The sequence below is a fragment of the Linepithema humile genome, chromosome 4 (assembly GCF_040581485.1).
Source record: "Linepithema humile isolate Giens D197 chromosome 4, Lhum_UNIL_v1.0, whole genome shotgun sequence".
In the NCBI taxonomy this organism is placed as follows: Eukaryota; Metazoa; Arthropoda; class Insecta; order Hymenoptera; family Formicidae; genus Linepithema; species Linepithema humile.
This window is the reverse complement of record NC_090131.1, coordinates 1,690,837-1,716,943: the sequence shown is the minus strand read 5'-3', so window position 1 is coordinate 1,716,943 and position 26,107 is coordinate 1,690,837. Positions and strand designations below refer to the sequence as shown.

Genomic DNA, 26,107 nt, shown 5'->3' with positions numbered 1-26,107 from the left:
GTTAAATCATATAAGCCTTTAAAAGAGAGAGAGAGAGAGAATTTTATATTTTTACCATAGAAATCTCAAAAATCTGTTATTAACGGGTGATACGTTCTGAGATACCTTGTATATTTAAAAGTTTAATGTGCACAATAATTATTTGTCAAATATTAATTATTTTAAACGCAGTTCTAGTCTGAATTTACTTTTGTATTTTACAGATTACCTTCGCAGATCAACAAAACAACTCCGTTGCTGCACATCGTGCCGGTAAGTCCAATCGAATTTATGTTATATTAATATCATTAAGATTCAAGAATAATGTAAAACATATAAGGTATTTCAAATTGTATCTCATTAATAGCAAATTTCTAAGATTTTTCATAAAGATATAAAATGTGTCAATATGTAATGTGCCTGAGAAGATAAATTTTTGACAATCAATTTGATCATTTTATTGCTTTAAACACTTTGCATTTTAAAAATTAATTGTGCTTCGACATTTTGACATAAAAATTTTCATCTGTAAATGACTTCAGAAGTTTGTTATTATATCGGATGATACAGCCTGGACACAGTTTGTCTGAGACACGCTGAATTATTTTATTGTAACATATTTTTGCGATGAAAGCAATAACAATCATAAAATCATGGGATACGCTTACTATCACAATTATTCTGACTAGTCGTGTAATATTTTGAATGAATTGAGGTCTTTGGAACGTTATAGTTGTGCTTCCTCTTTCGCTATAAGATCGTAGATAGGATCCTCCTATCTCTTGTTCATAGTCTTCCGCTCTATCTCGGACAATTAATACATCCCGGTCGTTTCGTCCCAACTGTCGACTTTCACCGGCGTCGTATCGACTTTCCTCGTTTATCTCCGTCATGAAACTATAAACTGCGGTCCCTACAGCAGCAGTGAAAATTCTATTTCCCAGTGGAAAACATGGGCGTCCTTAGCTGACGCTGCAGCGCCGTAATGCACCCATTGGCGTCGTACGCCCCCTCCCTCTCTCTTTATCTCTCTTTCTCTTTAGTATTACCGTATTAAAACCGACGTTCACGTAATCCGGTACCTGAAGCGGAAATCATTTCTTTCGAGACTGCTCGGTAATACCGTAAAAGTATCGCATTGATAAATTGCAAGACGCGAATAAACGTAATCAAAAACGAGAGTGCATCAAACTGAACTATCAAGTATCAAATATCTATACGCGTAATACGTAATCTCAGCAAATCTCGATATACGCGAATCCTTCCGCAAAGTTATTATTATCCCTTGTTGACTCGTAAATATATTTCTCAATTTACGCATTTGATATAAAGCGTCCCAGAATTAGCGGAAAATGAACAGATAACATTATTTTTCATGAAATCTGAAACATATTTTTATCAGCGAAAATCCAAGTTAATTTTATTAATAATTTCCTGTAACATTTTTGTTAAAGAAAAGCCGACTGTATCTTCCACTAAACGAGCATTTTTGAAATATTCTGTACACGTTTCTTAATTCATAGATACACATATAACGGATAGTGTTTGAAACAACCATCTTCTTTATAGTTTCCGTATACAATCTAAGACGAGTAATTTATTGTTATTTAGCTGAACTAAATGCAAGCAGTTTATCATAGTCGGAACATCCAGATCACATCAATTAGGTATATTCTCGCGTATTAGAGTTATGTATTAATCAATATCAAATATGGAACTCACGCTACATATTATCGTCTCGTTCCTTTTGCCACAATTAGATAACAGCATTCTAAATTACATCATTTGTAATTCATAATAAATGAACAAAAAAGACAGAAAATGTAAATTATAATCTATGAAAATAAACATACAACAAACGGATAATGTAAAATTTTAAGTTATAAAGTATCAATTATTGGTTATCGATACTTACGTTTGATTAGTAATCGAATTAATATCGTAAAATGCGTCTCTGCAAAAGTCAGTATATAAAATGCTTTCATTTATTTTTTTTACATTTATATACGTGAATATTTTGGGAGTATAGAAATGATAGAATAATAAAATCAGAAAACAGCAATGTTTTTTGGACAGCTAGCGGTGTCGAGCCATCAGAGCGATAAGCCATCTCGTTCCTCCATTTAATTCTACTCGTACGAGTCAAGAATTTATTTCTACTATTTCAAGTACCATATGGTCGATTTGTTTTTGTTTAACGGCGTACGAACGATTATCGATTTCTGCATGCGTCAACGCATCGAATACCCAATTGTTTTACGCTATTGTGATATTTGCTATCATCGCTGGGATTGCAATTTTGCTGTGCTCGAAATTAGCTTTGGACGCAATAATTCCTTTGTTTAGATCATAAATATGATTCATATAATGCGCGTAAAATTATTAATATATTTTTAAGAAATTTTTTAAGCTATCTATTTGTGCATGTGTTTTGGCCAATTTTTTCTACTTCAGAAATTAACAACAAAAACTTTGAAACATATTAAATTTAATACAATGTTTATTAATTGTCTTAACAAAATAATCTTATTTAATAAATTAAAATTTTTGTTACCATTTAACAAATTTTTTTCCATGATTGTTTCAACAATTCGTCTCTGTGACAACAAGCGTAATTTTATCGATCTTCGCGATCAAACCTAATGGTCACCTAAGTGTTTCTCGATTTCTCCATTCCTCTCCAAAGTAGTATTTGTTGCTATAGCTTTAAATGTCTGTTCTTTTGCGTTCGATATCGTTTATCGCTATTTTCTACGATGGTTCGAGTATCGTACAATGCAACCTTTATACCGCGCGAAATATGGATAAAAACTTCTATATTAACTTTCGTACAAAAAATTACATTTTATTTATATATATATATATAGATTATACTCCGCATATAAACGCAATGGAATTCAATTGAATGTTAACTAGCAAATATATAAAGAGAAAATTGACTCCAAGATTATTCAATAATTCGCCTGCAGAGTTTGACATTATATTTTAAAATCACCCTGTATTTATACATACAAAACGTTTTGTTTTTTTTTCACATATATAGTCTGTCTATCTCTGACAACTTTAGTTGCATTTTCTACATGTTCTATAAGCGTATACTTATTCATTGCCGGCGATATTGTGTAGCGTATTGATTTTCCAACGAAGAGATTAATTTTTCCGGGGTATCGGATGGTCGAGCGGTGTCATCAACACAAAACATTCAATACATAACGCTCGGAGATAAAAATGTTTGAATCGAATACGATCTTGCTTCTAACATCAGAAAATCAATTTCTAGTTTAGCTGTCGTCAATAATTCATGAAATCGTGATTCAGCAGAATCCGAACATCTCACATCCATCTCGCACATATCGCATACATGACTTTCGAATATCGAAGCTAAATTTCTTGTAATACCTGAATTATGAATTCCGTCAACGTGTAGAAGTTTGTGGTGCTATAAGCAATGCGCCCTGTCGTCATAAATCATCGATATAAACCGTAAAAAGAAACACCTAGCAGTATCGGTCTATCCAATTCGAATTACGAATAAGCACGCAGTTTATCACTGTTGCGCCGTTTCCTATTTTGACGGTACAAGTAATACGAGCATAATATCTCGCAAGCGTAATATATTTTATCTGCCTACAATATATTCCCCGGCAGAATATCAAACTTTGCGATCCCGCCAGGTGGAGGCTGAGAGTGCTCGATAGCGGAAGCAAATGAGAGATGAGACCGTTGCGATGTGCGTATGTATCATAAGGACGTATCACTTTTTAAATTTTGCTGCGCAAAAACAATCTCATACATTTTCATAATACATTTTCAAGCCCGTAAAGATAGTTCAACGAATTTTTAATCCCGTTCTTCCGCACTGTACTTTTTGAAATAATAGGTAGTTGTATCCATTGTTTTTGTCGGATTTTTTTTCAGCAGTTGTCAGATAGTTTTTACGTTTCTTTTGCATTGGATTTTTACAAAGCATGATGTGCTAGCTATTTTTATAACATACACACTAAATGAATGCAACGTGGTGCAATCAATGTACGGTATATGGTTCAATTAATTTTTGTATCAAAATACACGTTTATACTAATCATCGAAATATGTATGTCGATAACAAATGTCGGTAATACTGCAAAACGTTATCGCTCGTGGCGCGCATTAACGCGGAAGTTAAATCGAGCGATACACATGCGACATCGGCATTATTGTCATTATTTCTAGCTTTATGCAAACAAATGTGTAAGTGTATAGAATGAAATAATAATTTTTGCTTGATAAAAGCGGGCTTGTTGTTCAATATTGTGGTAAGTTACATCATATCATATAAATGCATCACTTTATTACATTTTTGCCTCCGGTAATGCTCTTTTGATAATCTATTTTTGGAGAAATAAGTTTTAATAAATTGTTTTACAAAATTTTCATAATTATTTAATAAATTTAATATTTTAATAAATTGCATTTTTATTTAAAGCTTTTACATTTATTTATTTTTACATTTATATTATAACGTATATTATACACGTTTTTAAAATCTATATAATAATATTAATGAATTAATCTTGGTGAAAGTTAAGATTAGAAATTATTTTTAACTTTGTTTCTTATTTTATTTGATTATTTCATGGATTATTTAAGAAATTTTTGTTTTGTAAAATTAAATTTTGCTAGACTTTTTCAAGACTAATGGTGTAGAAATGTTTATAAGTAAAGCAACAATTATATCAATCAAAAATTATTTTTGGTGAGAATAAAAACTTGAATGATGTTAAACACGAGACAGATATTGCAGCCGCATTTCCTTTTAAAGTTCTCCGGTCGAATTAATGATAGAAGTTTGCCGGAAGTAATAACGGTACCGTGGGCACTTTATTTAGCCTTGATATCGAGCATCGATTGGAGATTCCACGGACCTCGATGCCATCGTAAGAAATAAGAGTAATGCTATACATTACATCCGGACATCCGCTTTTATTGAGTTTCCGAGTTGAAAACGTTGGGAATAACCCGACAATTGATGATAAACCGACGTTATATCGAAGCTCCTTGTATGCGAACTAATCGCAGCTCGCGTGAATGTTATCTCTGCGAAAAATACTACACGTTACTTTACACTGAAGCGTATTTAATATTGATTAATTAATGGTCTATTAGCCGGTAATTCCATATTCATTTATGATTATGGACGTGCGCCGTCGGAGAGTAATATAGTAGCATAAATGTTACGCGAAAGTAGATAATTGATACGTCGGCGAAGTGTACTCTGGGCAAACGTTTAACATTAAACTACATTAGAGTCACTACCACTGGTACTGTTTCGAAATGGTGTGCCGGCACATGTATGAACTGATAATACGATAGTGTTCCGCAGAAAATTGATGCGCCGAGAGAAAATGCTTTTGCAGATTTGGCCATGTTGCCGGAATTACTTAAATTCAATAATTCAATTCACCGTACAGCCATGTATAGACACGTACGTGCTAAAACGTTTTCCCCGACTTATTTAGATAGTTTAAAGCCGTTTAAAGCAGATGCATTTTGCAAACCATTTTGCAACTTTACGCATACCAAACGTGTTCGTAATGTTGTAAAAAGAATGATAATGTTCTTTTCTTGCGATGCTTCTCGATTTGGTAATGTTGAATATTTTCGCTACCCTTGAGCGAGCGATCCGGATGAGAGGGTCGTTAGTTCGCGTTGGCACGGAAGAAACTAGACAGGAATCTTATCTACGGATGCTGGGCACCGATCCAGTCCTTCGTCTAGACGAGGGGACCGACCCTAATATATGGTTCGATAAAGTTTTCTTTACTTCCGCGAACTTATTCAATATTCGTCAGCAAATTCTTCTTTCATTAAAAAGCACGACGAAAATTTATTGCTAAACTTTACTTTTAACATAATATCGATATTATTGATAATGGACGCTGGGCAGGCGCGTTTCCAAAGTTAGATAATTGGATAGAAGGAAGATAATCATGCGCGAAATATACAAGGAATTCTGTATCTTCGCACGTAGAACGTATGCAGTTTCGAGTGTCGCTGGCTTTGAATACTTGTTCGTTGACTGTTGAATACTTAAGAACGAGAAGCACAAAGAGACATAGACTGCAAGCAGACGCGATGTCACGTCAGTACGCCGTTGTCTGATATCTCTGTTATACCTTTGTGTTTACAGAAAATTCCTGTTTTTAATATAATGCTCTGTTTCTGTAGCATTATTAGTTAATGTTTGTTTTATATTTTAAAAATAATTTAATAAGCTTAAATATGCAAGTAAATCCTTCGTATGTGATTTTTGTCGGCTTTCGAAGCAACGTTCGGTAACATACATTTCTGGTGAACGTTAAACGGGATGTATTTTATATTGAGATCAATATTGATTGCATACAATTAAACACTATTTATGTATATCGAGAACAACAGGTGTCGCGCATTTTGTACGACAAATTAATTGAGCGCAATGAATTACTACGTCGGATACACGGATTTTACACGTGTCGAACATGTTGAAATAGTATCAGAATTCAAAATTCGAGAATTAAAATATCGATCAATAATGCACTAAATCCAGGAGATTAATTTTCCAATGTTGTTTTTCGAAAAAAAAACTCAAATAACTTTCTTCCAACATGCATTTCCAATATACATTTTTATTTAAAAAAATTCATTTTTAAATCATTTTTCCTAAAGCTTCTTTACAAAAGAACTCCCACATGCACGTCGAGGAAAATCCAGATTTTGCTGTAGTGAAACTTTAGTCTATTTCCGCGACAAGCCATCCTAGTTCATTGTTTTATCCGCACTTTGATAGAGCAAAAAGGGAAACGAAAAGTAAAGGTGATTTGGAATTAAACTTTCGTATAGAGACAATGGAGACTTATCTTGGTACACACGTTGAAAGGCACTACTATGTAGAAGCAATTCTCTCCAGAAATATCTGTAGTGGAGAAAACAGAAAGATGGGAAGGCGTAAAAGAGAATAAGCAATGTCAACGCAGCATCTGTTTCCATTGACTTACTCGTATTATATTTCCATTTTTTACAAAAGAAATTCAGTAATGGGCGCATTTGATGAATAGAATTTTCTTCCATTTTTTTCTTTTAATTATGCTTTTAGTCAAATTCTTAAGCTTCTCATAAAACAAACTGAAGTGAAAGATATCGTACTATCTATTTTCTCTTCTGAGAAGCTTAGTCAGTTACAAGCTCTTTTTTTTAAATCGTTAATTATTACGAAAAAAAAGAAAATTATGAATGTTTCAGCGTTTTTGTTGAAGAACAATTGGCTATAAATTGGCGAAAGAACAGTCATTACAAGATAATGCGACAGAAGTGGGACTCTTTGTAATCGATTAAAAGGATATATATGTAAGAGAATGAGACGTAAATGGCGCAAAAGGAGAAAAAAATAACTCGCGCCCATTTTTTATCGCATTTGAAAGAAAATGAGAGACGTTTGTGCAAGGGGCGTTTGCGCTGGAAATGTGTCCCTCTCCTAATAACGGATTCAATTACGACGGTATCCGAGTCCGTGCAACACTCGAGGTATACCATGATGTACGGCGCAATGTAAAATTTAAAAGTGACGCGTTACCAAGACTCCTAACCGCCTCATGACTTGTGGTTTCCGTTTCGGCGTTATGGTGGCCATACTAACCGGCTTCGGTCGGAAACGGGACACCTCGTTCTCTCCGGGGAAATGTCTAAAAACGACCTGACGGTGCTCGCCTATCCGCCTTTTCCTCCTTCTCATATATATCCGGTGCCCAAACATTTTCCAGCGGGAAGCTCGCCTTCCGTCTGACGTTAAAAATGCATTTTTGCCTGTATCCGTATAATCCTGACTCATTTAACATAATTCATGAAAGAGAAACGTTCTTGCATATTTTTTCCTCCCTCACGGATACCTTATCTCGTAGCACTTAATGCTGTCTCGGAAAATAGAGAATAATTTATAATTAATTGTAAATAACGCTTCGCATTAATTTATATTTTTATAACAGTATAAGTACATAAAAAATCCGTATATATATTAAGTCTTACAGATCGTACACGTCGGGTCTGAAATCGGTGCCGAGCGGATGTATAAAGTGTAATTCGCTTAAAAATTGTATGAGAATAAAAGCAAAGTAGATCGAATATAAGAGACCGCCATAAGAACGACGCGCTATAGCTCCCTTAATGTTGAGATAAATTATAGTGGCCATTAGAGAGCACAGGAGAAAAGCTAGGCAGCCGGGTGCCATATTGCTGATCCTAATCCTCGTCAGTTGTTCAGGATCGACAGCGGTGTCGATGCCATAAGTCAGCCCTAGTCCCAGTAGAGTGTTAAACATCGGTCCGCCGAAGCAGGCTGCATATCCCATGCGTGGAAATCCCCGCCTGGCGATGGCCGTATTCGATATGAGATCTATAAAGTTGCGGATTATCTTGCAGATAGATATTTGAACATAAACAATAGAGCTCTCGTTACCGAACTAAGCTAAACATTAATTTTGCTAAAAATTATTGAAAGAATTATAATTTAAGAATCAAAAGAAAATGTGTTGAAATAGCGATTCTCTCGATTAACATCGGCTTTTTCTTTCGTCGCGTTTGGACATTTAATCTAAGAAAATACGGTCTTGTCGACTGCGGTTACTTTACTATGCATACTATCTTCAAGTGCTATGCAAGAAGCATTTTTCACATGTCTCTCACCCCCGATGCTGTTCCCCCAAGCAAGAAAAGTGATGCCCAGCATGGCATCGGATATACTGCATGCGTATCCTATGCATTGAAGTACCGCCATGACCTCTCCGGCCACCAAATAAACCGTCAACATAGCAGCCAGAAAACCCAAAAACGCAAAGACCTAGAATTGAGGACTATTACGTGGTTTATCGTACTAGTAAAGCATCGAATTTTTTTTTTATATAACGTAACGATGTCACGAGCACCAATAATGTAATAGTTCGACCATTTTCTTGCGCCCGAGGAGAAAAGAAAAGTACTCACATTATGAAACTTTGGTACACGGTCCACGTGGGTCGTTAGAAATACAATTACAGCAATTACGGCGCCGACAGCCAGGAATATCGACACCATTGGCACATTGCCGAAAGTCGTTTGCCAAACTGCAATAAAATAGTTAACATGAAATTGAAGTTGAGTGGTACCGAATGTTATATTATATCAATATCGCTATTATATACGTTATTGATTACCCCTCTGCATTTCACATTGCTCTATATGTTGCAATGAAATGCGTTTTCTGTTGAAAAATTATTTGCGTGGCAAGAGAACACGAGAGAAATGCCAAAAGCAATAAACAATACATTTTTAATATCTTATTCTGCATTAATGCATGCAACAAAAAAACAAATTTTATTTATATTAAAAAATAAAATCTATCTATATTTATTTTTATTTTATTTTATTTTTTATTCGCGGAAAAATTTTTGTAGATATACAAATGGAGAACTAACCGTTTAATAAAAATAATGCAATCGTAGGAGTCACACACAATTGTAAGCAATTCAATAGTTTTGACCAGCCGTTCTTTTCGACAGTAGGATTTACAACCGGTATAAACAACTGTAGTAGAAACATGATGGGTGCACGTACAACCAAAACAATTTTAAGCAATTTATTCGATTTCTTCCAATCTTCTTTGCTGATAGGATTGATATCGTACAAAAATTCTTTAAAGAGACCTTTTGGTCGATCGATATCGTAGTCGCTAATTTCTGGACTCAATTGAATAGGATCGCCTCGTATTTTGGCTCTCTCTACCTCCATTGCGATGGCCATATCTAACTTGCACGAACATATATAAACATAGATTTAATAATATTTATGTTGCATTATGCAAAGACTTTTTTTAAAGTAAAGGTCATTAATTTTATAATGCATTCAATTGCAAACTTATTCTGCTCTTGCGCTCGTATATTAAAAATAATTATATCGCGTTTAATTGCAAATGGTTTAAAATAAAAATATTGATTACAAAAGTGAATGATAAATAATTATGACAACAAATTACATTTACGATGAAAAATGTGCCTTTAAATAAATAATAATTTGAATATAAAGATCCATATATCTTACAAATACTTGATATAAAAAAGAAAACAAAAGATGTCAAAGATTTTGGAAAAAAATTTGAACTATCGACAAATTCAAAGGATCTAAAGGCATGGATATGTGCGATGAGTCGTAAAAACGACGCCCGACGTACTCAGCTTGGCACGTAAGCCAAAAGGTCGGCTTCTAGCGGGAATCTTGGGAATGGCGCCTGTGTCCCTGTTCGCCAAGTAAGTATGCAGGACGTCTGGATCGGGTACACTTGGGATCCTGGCTGGAAGTACATAAGAATGTTCTCGGGAAAGAGGATCGATACTTAGTACGGTGAAAATTTTCTATAGGCGATAAGGAAGAGGCTAGTCATCTTTTTCACATTTTTACAAGGATTATAAAAAAATTTTCTGTTACAGAGCAGAAATAGTTTGTGAACGCATGCCGATCGTGTGAAATTTTGAACATAGACTTATTTCGAGAATATAGGTTTTTCATGAGTTCGACTCTTCCTTAAAACGAATAACGGTTTTATTTACATTCGGGAAATGTTGTTGACGCAAACATGTACTTTTTGAAAGTTACAAATTCTCAAACTTCTAGTTTACCGCCCAAGATTCTTAAATACGGAAGCAAAGACTTTCGCGTGGTCTTCTTTCGTATTCGTTTCGTAAGTCAAGGAATCCGCAACTTACTTTTTAAAGTCTCCTCTCTAGTGTCGTACATTTGCATTATCACGACCACCACGATGAACAGTGCGTAGATCAGAATAAAACCTGCAATTAAAATGTATCAGCATTAGAAAGTATTAATCGTTGCTAGACTCACTTATTCCCCTACACTAAGATAATGAATGGACTACATCTATAATATTATGCAAAAAAACTTGGATGACGCCATTTCTTTTCTACTTAATTAAAAAACAATCTATTGATTTTTTTCTTTTAATATACGAATAAAATCATTTCGGAAACAGAATTCTTTTGAAAAATTCTTAATAAAGTAAACTAAATAGATGTGCGTACTAAGTTTCTTGAGCGAAATGTATGTATTTACTTAAATATGTTTATTAAAATTGGCATTGCTCACGGAAATTATCAAGCGCTATATGCACTGAATGAAATTGCATTTCGTCTGTTTGTCTATTTGCTATCGCGTCGCGCGATATGAAACGATTCGAGGTATTTAACAGTTTTATGCGCGACTTAATAAAGTCCGCGCCTATGTCGCTTTGTGCAGGCGCAAAATTATTTTCACGGACTTTATTCATTGTAACAATAATCTCTGCTTCCCCGTTGAAACGGATTTCTTGCCGCGGAATCCCGCAAAAATTCATCGACAGTCAGATTGCAAGCCCAGCCGGCAGGTGGTGAAGAGAGACTGTGGGGCAGCTTAATTAAATTCGCCGGAGAATTATCGTTATTCCAGAATGAAACCACTTATGGTTTCCCGCAGATAAACTTTCTAGCTATTTGCGACGTTTCCGATTTGGATGTGCGAAATATCGATAAATTTTATCAAATATCAATCTGACCATTCTTGTACAAAATATTAATCAAATCAGTACCGCAGTTTAATTATTTTGCCCGACCTTAAATTATACATTTAAATGGTTGATTGGAATAACAGATGATAAATTATACCCCAATGTGTATAAAAGTTTAAGTATAATATATCGTAATATCACAAGCAGATGATATATGCGAGTTTATTCGTTCGATACTTCCAGTTTAGACGCGTCATTTTATTGCCAGTTAGAAGATTAGTCGAATTATAGTTTGTGGAAGTTATTGATTTAATTTGAACCTATCATCTGTTCGGTCGCACAGGATGCGAAAATGGAATAGTTGGAATGATACGTTTACCCTATTTAGATAATTAAACGTGAAATGTCGAAATTAACATCCGAGGTATGAATAATAATTAATCATATCTATTTTCAGTATCTTTGATGATCGATAATATTTGGTATACGATATAAAGAGAAAAAAGTTTCACAATTTGGATATTTTTTCAGTTGAGAGATTGTTTCACGATGATTGCGCTTGTCACAATCGTCAGTTGCAAACCATTGATTGCAAAAATGTGAAAAGATAAAAAAAAAAAAAAAAAAAAAATAAAAAAACATGTAACATTTATATTTATTTTTGCCATATTTGTGATCGAATCAATTTACATTCAAAAAGAAAATACAAAATTGTAGTATGTAGCGGTAGGGTGGAAAAAGAATCGACTAATATTGCCCTATCGAAATTGAGTAAAAAGAATAGACGTACTTACGGCCTCCCAGAGGTAAATCATCTCGTCCCACACCACGTAACTTATCCAGCAGACGGAAACGATATAAAAACAGGCGTCTCTCATGAGAGATCTGAGCGAAACTTTAAAGGGCTTAATTATCGCGACGGAGCCGGCGATCATCGAGGTCACGAAAACACCCGCGCCGATTAATTCGGTGAACATTATTATCGGTTTGTCGCCTCTCGACACGAGGGACGTGAAGATGTCAGGCGCGCCGTTTCCGAATGCCAATATCGTCACTCCGGCGATGTTATCCGATAGACGCATTACACTGGCTATTACCGCCAGTGCTGGGCAAAAACTGTAATAAAAATGTCGCAAACGATTAATTCGCAGCATCTATTTATATCTAACGTTTCGGTATTTGCGTCGTAATTAAATTCTCATTGAAAAGTTTCTTAATTGCAATGAACATGAAGGGTCTCTTAAAGATTTAAATTAAATTCTCGAATTAAATTGTTGGTTCAAATTAAACTTTCCTTGTTTTTCATCACAATCGAGGTACTCCCGTTGTGAAATATTCTACATGAATTTCGATTTATTAATCTCGTACTACATAAAATATATACGCGCATAATTATTTATTTATTTTATATAATTAAAGATTGTATTGCTTTATTAAATATTATTATCGGTTATTTTTACTTTACACTTTTCTCTATCGTATTATCTAGAAAATAGATTTATATAGAAAATTTTGTACGTTTAAGAGTTGAGGAAACGTTTATTGATATAACGATTTCGTTAATAGAACATAAAATATAAAATAGTCGGTTTGGGAAGAAAATAACTTTCGTAATGTTCGTTGATATGCGCATTATTGAACTAACATCGTATACACCCGCATTCAGTAGCATTCGCTATTCCGCTAAATGTGAAGAGTATGTTCTTTGCAGGAAAGTAAGTTTACTTTCTTAACCGAGTTTTAACTATTATACTGGCTACAGATCAAAGCTAAACTCCGACAAACTCCGCGATATAAGTATCGTTGCCGTTTCTTTGCCATTAAGCGCAGCAAAATAAATGTTACAAAACTTCTCAGCGATTCTTGAAAGTACCAGGGATTTAGATGATGATGAACAGAGATATAAGAGCAAGCAACATATTGAATACAAATGCTTGTTCAACTAAGAGTTGGTTAAATAAGTTGGCGTAAATTCAGAACTTGTAATCCTTGCTTTATATACACGATATATGCTAATTTGTTTGCTATTTCAGCTTTGCATTACTTTATGTTATTGCGATAAACTCTTAGATATTTATTTATTGATTTATTTATTTATTTATTGGATGGAGAAATGGCGATATTTTTATGTCGACATCGACATATATACTTAAATATCGACAAAATATGACCGAGATCCCGGTTTTTGGGGTTCCCAGATCCCGTCCAAAACCCCGTTATTGGATGCACTCTTGCGTGGCAATCTGCCATTTTTCCTTGATATTTGTATAACTCGAAAGAATAGGGAAACCTTCGTTTATCATTTTGAAAGAAACCGCTCTATAGGATATAGACGGTTGAAATACGGGGAAACATGAATCTTTTGGTTATTGGCTTGGTTAGTTGCCAAAAGTCAAAATTCGTTGTAGTTACGTAATCATCTATATTCTGTAGGTGGTAACACGTTTTCAACGGAATTGAACTTGGCCAAAGTTTTCAATTTTGGTACTTCAAGAAAAGGCACAATTTCATTGCCGCGCTATTCTCATAATCCGGACTCATAGTCGATCATGAATATTCCAATTATTTAAATTTGATGAATAATCTTACAAACTTATTTATTAATCTGTGCTTATTTATTACAAGAAAAACTGCACACTATGAAAATAACACCTAATTTGAGAAATTTAATATAGATTTATAAGTATTAACGTAAAGAAACTTACAAATTATCCGCTGTGGTTCCCAAGATTAAAAATAAATAGACGAGCCATAAAAGCACGAGGGCCAAGCCGGTAATAAACAGCGCTACATCTTCAGATTTGAAGTGACAAAATAACAGTATCGTGTACTGAATCACCGAGTTTGAGTAGCAGTCTTCAGTGTTCTTTACCCATTCGCAACGTTCCTCGGCGGAAACTTGCCAAACATACGAGCAATCATCCTGGAAAAAAGATTTGACCAAGAACTCGACGGGACGCAAACTACGGAAGATAACGTCGATAACAATTCACCTCCCGTATGGGCAGATGCCCGTGTCTTAAAAAACTGCTCGATATTTGCGACCTCATGTTCGAAAAGCATAAAAGCGCAACGGAGCGATATGTAACCTATATTTTGTGTATTTGCCTTTCACGGATCCGCTCGATCGTTGCCTATTCAAGCAGAAGCGAGCGAAACTTCAAGCGATATAGACAGAAAGCTGTCACATACGTAGCGCGCACTATGCGCGCAGTTCGAAACGTAAATTCAATATGATGCGCACATAAAGGGAATTCTTGACAATGACGTACACATTTGAACAGTCTGTATATTGATCAGCGCGAGGAAATTTAAGCAGTGAATATCACGATCTACGTAGCACCTTCCAATTTTATTTGAAACGAGAGACAATATTGAAGACAAATACGCGGATAAAATTCGGATTTGTCAAGATCAGAGCAACAGTTATTAAAACAATTTAACACATATAAAGAAATGGCTCAAATGATAACAATCAATTAATATAATAGAAAGGCATAGAGAGCCGTCGCGGGATGTTAGTGCGAAATTATAATTTTCTTAAAGAAATTAATTTGTTAGTCTACGTGAGACAGTTAAATTTGTACACCGATCTCTGGTTCGAGATACTTAAAGTGTACGAAAATTTTAGTACATTGTTCTCACATATGGAGAATCAGTATGTACTGATAGGAATTATTAGAAAGAAGGGAATAGAGAAAAAATATCAGGGCGCGAGTGGCTAAGCCGGGAATTGAACCCGGGAATTGAACAGTTATTAAATTGCTTAGGTTGCAATTAGACGCGAATGTCGGCGAAGCAATATGTTTCTTTTTTTAAAAAAAAAAAAAAGATGTATGGTCGTTGGCTTCTCTCGGCTGCAAGAGTGCACACTTAAGAATGTCGCTGCTCGACAACGAGGTGAGACTCATCCACACTCGGCTAGTAACGAGGGGCTCATTAGACTCAGAAGGTCTCTTCTCCCGTTCCGCTCCATTTCTATCCGTGTGACAAGACGATAAAAAAAAGAAATACCGGGTAACGAGCACGGACGGAAACCTCTTGGCAAACGGATACGCCGTCATCCAACGCGCGATATTATATCGACACTTATTCGATAGTATTGTCAGCTTACGATAATGAAAACTCAATGATGCGTCGCAAGTAGGCGACGCCAGTTCGTTAGAGCCATTATTGTCAACCGAGACTTTCACAGCTGCTATCAGTTTTATAGGAGAACACTCACGAATAAAGAACGTTTATAGAACAATGCAAAATTCCTCTCAAAAAGCTCGCCAAAAATAATTTGACAAAAAACCGATATTGCATTATATAGGTAGTCTTTCTCTACCTAAAATACGGAATAAATATAGCAGATAATTCCATTAAAATATAATTAAAATATCAAATTGCAAACACCTGCCAATAATTCTGAGTCCCAATGTTTTATCGAATATCTTTAAGTTTTAATTTTGTTAAAGTTAGAAAATAATTGTAAAAACGACAGTTCCATTATAAAAATTACTTTAAGAACGATTAAAAATTGAACAAAGTTTAAACTGCTGTTTTAATTGAAAAAAAACTACTTTTAGTGTGATTTGCGCTCGATTAGAATTAATGTTTGAAAATTGCAACTAATATTTTTACATTAACTAAAAAGTTCAGCTTTATAAATCTTGTTTATCAAATATATAAACTGTGAGCCTGCAAAAATTTATAAATTGGCTGACTGGGGATAAAACTGGAATATGATAAGAGCCGTAATAAATTAAATTTCTAAAAAAAATTCGTTATTTTAGCATAAAATTGTGGAAGGCTCTCTATTGGACACTTGACCGCGTAAATTACCTCGGAGAAAAATCACGATAGAACTCGCGCGCTGATGTCTATCAGTCTATCTCCTATTGTTGCCTACTTTCTAACAACTTTCCATTAAGCCCACTTTTCAGCAACGGCGTACTTCACCGTAATTGCCAACTTCAGCAAATTGTCATTTATCGCCAGACTTCTTTTGTGCCGCTTTCGCTCTAAACACTTTATTGAATTGCATTCATGGGGCACAAAAGGAGCCAGTGGCTTTACCCCAATTTATACTGCGCTTTTATTCTTCCTACGAGAGCCAGGCGCGCTCGCTTGGCTTTTCCGGTTTCCTGTTTTGGCTCTCTGTGCCGCCTGCACATTTATAATAAAGCGCGTGGGTGATATAAGGTTGGAATATGCAAAAGCTTCTTTCCGTATAAGACGACTCTTACAATTAATGTAACGGCATTATACTATTAAAACCGAGTATGTGCGAGTATACGCATTTGGTTATGTTTGAGCCGCTCGCCGTGTGTTTTGGAAAATGATTCATGTGAGAGATAAAACACAAAGGTTTGTTGTAAATATTAAAATAATGATGTAATTTATCTCAATTTTATGCTAAAATAACAAATGTCTTGCAAATCTAATTAAATCGGCTATTTCAAAAAGACCGCGAAGCTTTTTCACGAATCCATCAGCCTCATTTTTCATTTTTGTATGAAAATTAATTTTATTATAAAAACTTTTGATTATATTAAACATCTTTCTAAAATTTCATGTTACGTAGTTACATAACTAAATTAGCGAATATAACAGCAGATTTTGTTTAATAATATCCGCATGTAGGTAAAAGAAGGAATAAATCGCGTTGTGATATTTTTGCCAGTTGTTCCATCCCATTTTGCTCTCGGTTTTATGTATCTAGGATCAAAACTAAAAACGATGGGTATATCATGGATGTATACATCGGCTCAGAGAAATCCAACAGTAGTGATGGTTTTCGTATTGCTTTTCTACGATATAAAATATTCGCTTTGACATCGAGATATTTCTATCGAATGTATTGAGTTCAAATTAGGGTTTCTCGAAGAACGTAATTCACTTACAATAATGCGATTCCAAATCTGATTATAACTTTATAGATATTAAGTTGAAATTTTTGTACTTTTAATTTCTAAATAATTTGCATCATTTTTATTTGTAAAAGCCACGCGTCTCAGCGTATATTTATTGTATCGTGCCATGTTAAACTATTATATATTAGGATTTCTAGTAAGGAAGGAGGAGTTCAATTAATCTGAGATTACGGTCGTTCGCCTGACAATTACCGGCGAGCTTCCAATAACTTGTTGCAACAGATGCTTGATAGGTTCTGCCTGTTGAAACAGATGCTTTTGATAGGTGTCTGTAGTATCAATAATTCTTTTTCATTTCTTGTCAAGATTTTTTAATACTTTAACCGAGTTAGCACATACATGTATATATATTTTGTATTTTTTGAATCTAACATATATTTATTTAAAAATAATGTAAAAATGCATAGTTATTAGACTAATATATCATTTGTTGTACAATTTTTTGGATGTGTTAATTAACCACCAAAAAAAAATTTTTTTAAATCAGACATCTATATGCAACAACCAATTAATAAATTCTAAAAACTTGTCGTACGGTATATAAAATATTAAAATAAATTGTATTACAAAGGCCTCATAGAATTAAAACAATGAAATAAAGAGAATTAAAACAATATAATGAAGAGCCAAAAGCCAACGCTGGATGGTCGTGCGTATATATTTTGAAGACAAACTACAATCAACAAACGTTCAGCCTACTATCAGGCTTTCTTCAGTGCTAGTATAAAATTAAATTTTACATTATAAAACTTTAAAAACGCATTTGCATGACATCAACGCAAATAATTTCAGTTTTTCCAAGTTTTAATCAAATTGAATTCAAGTTTTTAATATTTATTTTAAAAATTAGATCTTTCTCAATATATAAGTAATTTAATTTATTAAATATTTTGAGTTTATAATAATTTATTAAATTTATTAAATATTTTGAGAAATAATTGAAAAATTTAATACATATAATATTTTTCTTTATAAAATATTAATTATGTTTAACACATTACCAATCTAAGCTCGATTTTGTATTTTACAGATCAATTCCGCTTTTGCGCACGATTGACATCAAGTAATTATCGTATTCGCGTTGCGTGTAACGTCGCCTTCGGGCTTTTTGATTAAATTTGTTACGTCGGGAATGCCGTTTAAAGTATCGCGCGATTTTTATCTTTGAAAATGCACGCGTGCAATGCGTGCGTTATGTGTAAGTGTTTGTCGCGTGTAAGTGTAAAAGTGTCGTGAAAACTACTCGCGTCGCGATCGCGTGTGAGTGCTTTGGAAAACTGCCTGGCTGCGAGGACTGAGAGGAGGAGGAGACTCAGGAGGAGCATCAGGCGCCGGCGGAGCAGCTTTAGAGTAAGTGATCATTTATTTATTATTTGCAAAATGCTATGCACAAAATAAAAATATTTAGTAAAATATTTAATAAAATATTTGCAATATTTAATATTCATATTTGATTATTAGAAGTTTTTACATATAATATTATTATACATATAATATTACATACATATAATACATATAATATTATTATTCCAAATAATTAAACTTTTTTTCAATAAATATTTTATTAGATATTTGCATAGATAAATAAATTAAAGAGTTGAATGTACAATTATTATTTTATAAATATTAATTATTTTAAAAACGCTGTTCTAATCTGGATTTATTTTTGTGTGTTATAGATGAGCTTTGCAGATCAACAGAACGACAACTCCGCTGCTGCGCATTGATCGGTGAGTGAATGCAATTTATCTTTAATTTTTTATTAAAATAATAAATCTATAAGATATACATACTCAAGAAATTAACACAATGTAGATCGTACATTGATTTTATAAAAGTTTTAGTTGCGTTACAAATTATTTAAAATTAGAATACGTTGATTCACGTCTTCGGTTTACAATGTGTCAATATATACATGAATTGAAAAGTATATAAGTGATAAGAATATTATACGAGGGATAATTTATCTCTATTCAACATTTAAAATATTTCTAATTGATTTGGAAATAAAAATATTCCTTTATTTATAGTCTTACCCTCGTATATGTGAATACAGTGATAAATTTTAATATAGAATGAAGTAAATTATACAATGTAATATTTTAAGCATAGTGATATATAAAAATATTATAAGTAAAAACATAAAAAGTGTTATAGATCTATTATTTTAAAATGGATAGGCTAGGATTTAGATTCGTTGATAAATATTTAACCCTGGAACATTTTTTTAATATACTTTACGAATAATGAATTCATAGCTAGATATATTGAAGATTATTCGAAAAATTTGTAAACTTTTTTATGACAAAATTGAAAACAATTTTTATATGTTTATATGTCTATCTTTATTCAGTAATGTACAAGTTGTTAAAGATGGCCAAAGGTTGTCGAAAACAACAGTGCACATATTATTGAATAAAGGTGGATCTAAACTTGTAAAAATTGTCAATTTTCAATTTTTCTCATAAAAATTATTACAAATTTTTTGAATAATCCAATATATTTATATCTTGAATAAAATTTATGTTTGTTTATATATTTATTTATATATTTTTTTATATTTTTTTATGTGAAAAAATATAGAAGAAAAAAATATATATATAAATAAGATTATACATAAAACAAAAAAAAAAGAATTGTTAATGCGCGGAAAAAAGGAATTTGCTGGCGCAGTAAATTTTAAGCTATCGTAGCAAAATATTTCACAATTAGTTTTTATTTAAACAGCAAAACAATTTGTTATTTTTATTTGTTGAAAATAATTTTGTTAAATTTGCAAATTATATTGCTATTATATAATAAAAAATTTATTTTTATTTTGTTCTCAAAATTTGTATTAGTAGTGATAATTTCGTTGCAGTAGTAAAATTAATTTATTGAAAATAAATTATTTTGTAGATATATACGTAACAGCAAATTTTAACGTCTTCACCTCATAAAATTTGTTTATTTTTTGAACATATTTTTTTGTATACCAAATAATCTGGAAAATTAATTATAATAGCGAAATTTTATCATTTTCATATTTAATATGCAATAGAAACAATTATTTCGTTGCGATAGCAAAATTTTTTTTTTCCGTGCAAACGTATATTTTTATTTCTTCCTCCCCTGTGGTAAGTGATTTATATCTTTCTAGGGTTAAATATTATACAAATTGGCGTAGAAGAGCAAAAGTAAGAAAGTTTTAAAATATAAATGTACGTATATCACAAATATAATTAAAAAATGAAAGAAATTTGTTTTGCACAAACTTAAATATTAATAAATTATAGTATATTTGAAATAATATATCTAATAAAAGAGAGAGGAGGAGGAGAGTGCATTTTTGATTATCAGTTTTGAAATATATTTATTCTTGCTATACGCCAATTTCTTCGTAATCTTTCCTAGCCTACCCATACATCCGTGGTCCTATGGCTTAATTGATCCCATGGTAGAGCATGGAAATTCAAAATTTGTGGTCCCATCAATTGATCCCATGGTCGAGCACGGATTTTGAAATAACGTTGATAACGATCGACCATCGAATGGTCGACTATCAACACAAATTTGAACGCAAATAGCGAAAACTGAGCTGAGCTCTAGCGTCTTGCAAGAAACCCTGCCGAGGCAGTCACTCTGTATATGATATAAAATATTATATTTTATTGCAATTTCATAATTATTTAAAATTAACTTTAATATTTTTTATCAATCCTTTATTTCAAAGGAAGGATATTGCAAGTTGCAATGACTCCAGGATAGCATTTAAAATTTACATGTAAAAAATAAAATCGTAATAGTGGATAAAACGAAGTAATAAGGATAACGAGGTTGATTGCATAATATAGCGAAAATGGAATTTCATGAAAAGCGTTGGTCACGCGGCGGTGGTTTCGAGGAAAAACGGGCGAATACCTGAAAATAATTTGTTCCCTTCAGGTGTATATGCGCGAACGTCACCCTCATAAAAATGAAAAAGCAGAGTGAGCCACATGTACTTGCGAGTATAGATCGTATGAATTGTGCAATATATATGTATACGTGCCGCGGATATAGACGCAATTATTTTTATCCGTTGCATTTCTGAAACAATCGCTTATATGCCAAATCATGAAACGCTGCCGTATGAAAGGTTGTATCAGAAATAAAATCGCACAAATGTCATACAAAATCGCGCGGCAATCGTTAAGCTCTTTCGCGAATGGACGTATAAATATTTAAACACATACAGGCTGATTTTGAAATATGAGAGGAAATTTTGCACAAGTATTCTCTGGACAATTTTCAACGATTTTTCTTTTGCTTTATTCTCGATTATGTATCTTCGCACAGATTTTACCTTCCGCATCCTGACAAATATCGCACTATTTTAATAACAACGAACAATAAATTTATAATGGACATTAAAAACCATTCAACATTCGTGCAAATTGACCTGCAGATTATTTAACGATAATGCAAACTTCAAATGGGTTTTATGCGATAGCTGGATAATGATATCGCAATAAATAAATGATTCGCTCGGTGGTACGGCAATACGCATTATTCCCTCTGCGTGTACATGGATGGGCGGTTCGCCGCTACCAAATACCACGGGCAATAGCGTGGTCGATGAGGGGCTGTTTGGTTTACTGAAAATTCTGAATGCAGCATATGATAGCTGCTGCCGCGAGTCGCAATTTCTAATTAATAATAGTTTAAATTAAATTAAATTTTTTATAACAACATTTTGTATTATCTTTATTATAATAATTATCAGTTACTGTAATTACATTTTGGTTATATTTGTGAATATTTAAAAAAATTAATGTCGCATAATTAATGTGTTGCATTATATAAAACCTTTTTATTTCTATAAAAGAAAAATTATAAAGATATAAAAAGGACAAAATAGTACACAAGTTAAATCGAGTTTTGCATTCTTCGCGATATCTTTTAGAAGATCTCGCAAAAGAATTAATAAAATTCTTTAGTTTTTACGTAGCTTTCGAATGAATGTATGTAATAAGGAAAAAAGAAATCAAGATGCTGGAAAACTTTTTCCAGTCGCTTTCAGCGCACAATCGACATCTACTCCATTATCAAGAATTTCTCTCCGCCCGGCGTACTGCGGGGAAGTGTTCTTTCCGTGACCTTCGCGGATAAGCTCCTTTCGACGTTTAATCCCCGCGCAGAGAAACAAAAAAGCCATATGTACACAATACGGAGAGAGCTGTGGCGCCCATTCGATGCACTTAACGTTTCCCGGCAGCGGGGGCATTCTCTCTTCGGCGCACTTCCACAGTATTTGCTGCGGTACTTGCTCGAATGCCCAGTAAAGGGCGGCAAACACCTGGCTCGGTATAGTGGACGGGTCTATTTGCGATCCCAGACTAAAGTAAATAACGCCGCTCCCGCCGTGAGAGTCCAGATAATCCTGGAGATCCACGGGCAGTGGCTTCAGGCCCGATATCGGAATATGAATACCTCCGATTTCCTTAAATCCGGGCGTCAGAGGACGTGCCGTGCTCACAACCGAGTGGCCGTTCGTCAGGATCAACGATATCCTGGACCGTAGGACATCGAAGTCGGGCAAATCGTGCCCGAAGTATTTTCTCGCCATCTCATAACTCGGTCCGTCGAAAAATATCTTACGGATTTAGGAAAGTATCTGCGGTTGGCTTTTCAGCCGATAATCAATCAGCGTGATTGATGCTATTTTCTACGTAATCGTTGCTTTGAATTTAACAGATGTTCTATAAAAGGTATTTTATAGCGATGACTGCTACGATCGTTTATTTTATTACACATTTAGAAATAACAGAGTCGATTTATAATCAGAAATGAAAATACAGAATCACTGCATGCGTAAAAATATTCGCGAAGGCGTTAAAAATTCTAAAAATGCGCGAAAACGGCATTTCAATAATGCGTTCATTTGCAAAACAATCATTAACATTTCCATTAGCGCTAAACGAAATTGCAATCATTTGTGCGGCGCATGCCAAACTTGCGCGAACTAAAAATAGCAATGTCGATAGGCGGAATTTCTAACAGCAATTTGGGGATAAATTCCACGCGTATCCGCTTCCCTATCTATGAGCTAGCTTGGTGATCAGTAGAGCAGCCGTATTAATCGATCTTTCAAGAAAACTCATTCGCCCCGGTGTAACCCCGGCTGAACCAGTTAGGGATGTAGCTCGGATTCTCAGGATTCCTAAGGACCTCGTTCGACCATCGCAGCGCGACGCTGCTGATAACACCGACCACTTTCGGTATGCTTAAAGCATGGGCGATACCCAAGAAGCACTCGGGTGCCAAAAATTTCGACCACGAGCAAGTCGAAGGGTTCCCTCGCGTCGATAATCCTCTTCACTTCTAGATGGTTCAGCACTGGTTCGCAAATTTCAACACCGAGCGACCAGGTCAGGTGCCTAATATTCCGCCAAATCGTGAAGTTCTCGAAGGCGGCGAGCGACAGAGTGCCGATCATACTCGGCAGAGTGGACGATACGTCCACGTCGGTGAGATTGGCCAGACGAGTCCTCTGAGGGAAGTGCGTCACCGCGACGATCTCGTGACCCCTCGCGGAGAGAGCCTCTTCAGCAACGGCTCGTACACGCTGTAGTGGCTCTTCGCTTGGAAGGGAAATATCGCCAGTATCCTGGCCCCATCGACCGCGCCGAACAAACAGACGATCACGGTCAACGACGTCGCCGTAATCTTCATCGTGTGTCGAGCGTACGGTCAACTTGGTGTCATTAATCTCCCTTCTGTTCGGCGATCGTTAATCAAAAATATCTGGGTTACATTGGAATAACCGGCAAAAATTTTGCGACCCATGTTTTTTTGTCACTACTTCGTTGATCTGCGTTTTATTAATAGTTACGAGTTTCACCGACAATATATGTATATTCAGATCAATAATATTTAGACTATTTTTAATATCTAAAGATTTTATATATGAAAAATATATCGTGGGCGTCTTTTTTTTTGCTTACAATAGTAAATTCTGCAGTTATTGATTTCAAAGTGCTAAAATGAGAATGTTGAACTAAACAATTACGTAGAGAAATGCCTCGAGCAAACATCCTATAAAAATTCTTGTATGCTTTGAGATAGATTCCTGCATACCGCGAATTATTTCTCGGGTACAATACTGATTAATTGTCTCGCTTCGCCGACGAAATTGGGAAGGCGAATTACAAGCCTCGGGTATTTTCTGGCGCGAGATTAAAGTGGTTCATTTGTTAAGAAATGCATCAGGGAACGCGCGAGAGTGGTGTAGTGAGGAGATCGTAACGGAGGAAATGAAAAGCGAATTGGAAAAGAAAAGATTTTTATATATCGTTCGTCCGCTCCTCGAGAAAGTCTCAAGCATTCTCACTCTTAATCCTTTTCGAAAATGTGCCAATTGGAGATTGGCACACACATTTATGGCTCGTACCTATCCCTCGATTTAGTAGCGCAGGCAACTTTTCCATTCACCAAATTACTCAGATTTTTTGAAACGACAAACAACGAGAACAAACACGCGTACTGCCAGGTACGTCTCAAACTGCAAGATTGAAAACAGTAAGTCCAAAATGAAATGTTAATGGAATTAGCAGATGCTTGCTCTTGTTTGTGCATACAAAGTGAATGCGCTTGCTAATTCTGTGCAATTTCATTCACTAGTGGACGGTTTCTAAAGCTCAACGCATTGCATCGCGCTGTACTCTAAAGAAAATTGAATGATGTTTTCACAACCGGTGCTCCCCTTGGCGAAATTTTGATTTGATACTTTCTACTAATTTTAAAAATTATTTTTATAATAGAAAGTAATTTTATTTGCTATTATTTCTAATTCCGTAGTATCTTTTGAAATTAAAATTATGTTGAATATTTTAGCATTGCATTCTTTGCATTAATACAATAGAAACCTATTCAAAAGATATACTATCTTAAAAATAAGAAACTTTACACCTGCGATTCTCGAAATACTCGCTGATTTACAATCATGAATATATCGGACTGTTTCATTCTCACGATCTTCTTCAGTATATACGAGGATTTTCTAAAGCTACTTGGGAAAATATAAAAATATTGCAGAAGGAGAAACTCAAAGAATTTTCTAGAAAGATTAAGCCGTCGTACATGTCTAAAATTAAAAACTAACCCAGAAATAGAAAAAAATATAACTTTGATGGGAATTGCTTTTGTTAATGCATATATAAAGAAATTTAAAAATTCCAAATGTTACAAATTAATTAAAGTTAATTTGGATATCAATAATAAAGATTAATACATGAAATACAATATGCTTTCTTTTTATTTTATAGTTTAATATAACTTGTTTATTTTGAGAGGCTCTGTAAATTAAAATACATATATGGATTTTATTTTGTGGATTATAAAAGAGCCAGTTCCGAACGGAGAGTAATCGCGATTACTGCGCACAAAGTGGAATGGTATTTTATTGAATTTAATTTACACGCAATTTTTCGCATTGTACCGGCACTCTCCATTGTTCCCACGCATCGCGATGTGGAATATTAAAAAATGTCAGAAATACCACGAAATCCATCAATGCATAATTTTATAAATTGCACGATGCTAAAGCCGGGAAAGTAATAAAAACAATCTCAGTAAAAATTCTTTTCTGATTGAAGTTTTGCGACAAAGTGCATCCTAAAATAATGTCAAGTTTATCTTGCCTTTATTGATGTGT

General features: G+C 34.2%; 1 protein-coding gene and 1 pseudogene across 1 annotated transcript; both read right to left on the bottom strand.

The window, feature by feature from the left end:
* Positions 1–6,977: 6,977 nt before the first annotated feature.
* LOC105672106 (mitochondrial sodium/calcium exchanger protein-like) lies at positions 6,978–16,698 on the bottom strand. The gene is made up of 9 exons (XM_012366818.2): positions 14,509–16,698; positions 14,221–14,438; positions 12,306–12,631; positions 10,725–10,805; positions 10,193–10,312; positions 9,441–9,767; positions 8,971–9,089; positions 8,674–8,827; positions 6,978–8,383 (listed from the first exon to the last, which is right to left on the bottom strand). The coding sequence occupies exons 1-9, from the start codon at positions 14,563–14,565 to the stop codon at positions 8,013–8,015; spliced, it is 1,773 nt and encodes a 590-aa protein (XP_012222241.1). The 5' UTR covers positions 14,566–16,698; the 3' UTR covers positions 6,978–8,012.
* Positions 16,699–18,865: 2,167 nt separating this feature from the next.
* Positions 18,866–25,544, bottom strand: LOC105672107 (UDP-glucosyltransferase 2-like; annotated as a pseudogene).
* Between the last annotated feature and the right edge of the window lie 563 nt (positions 25,545–26,107).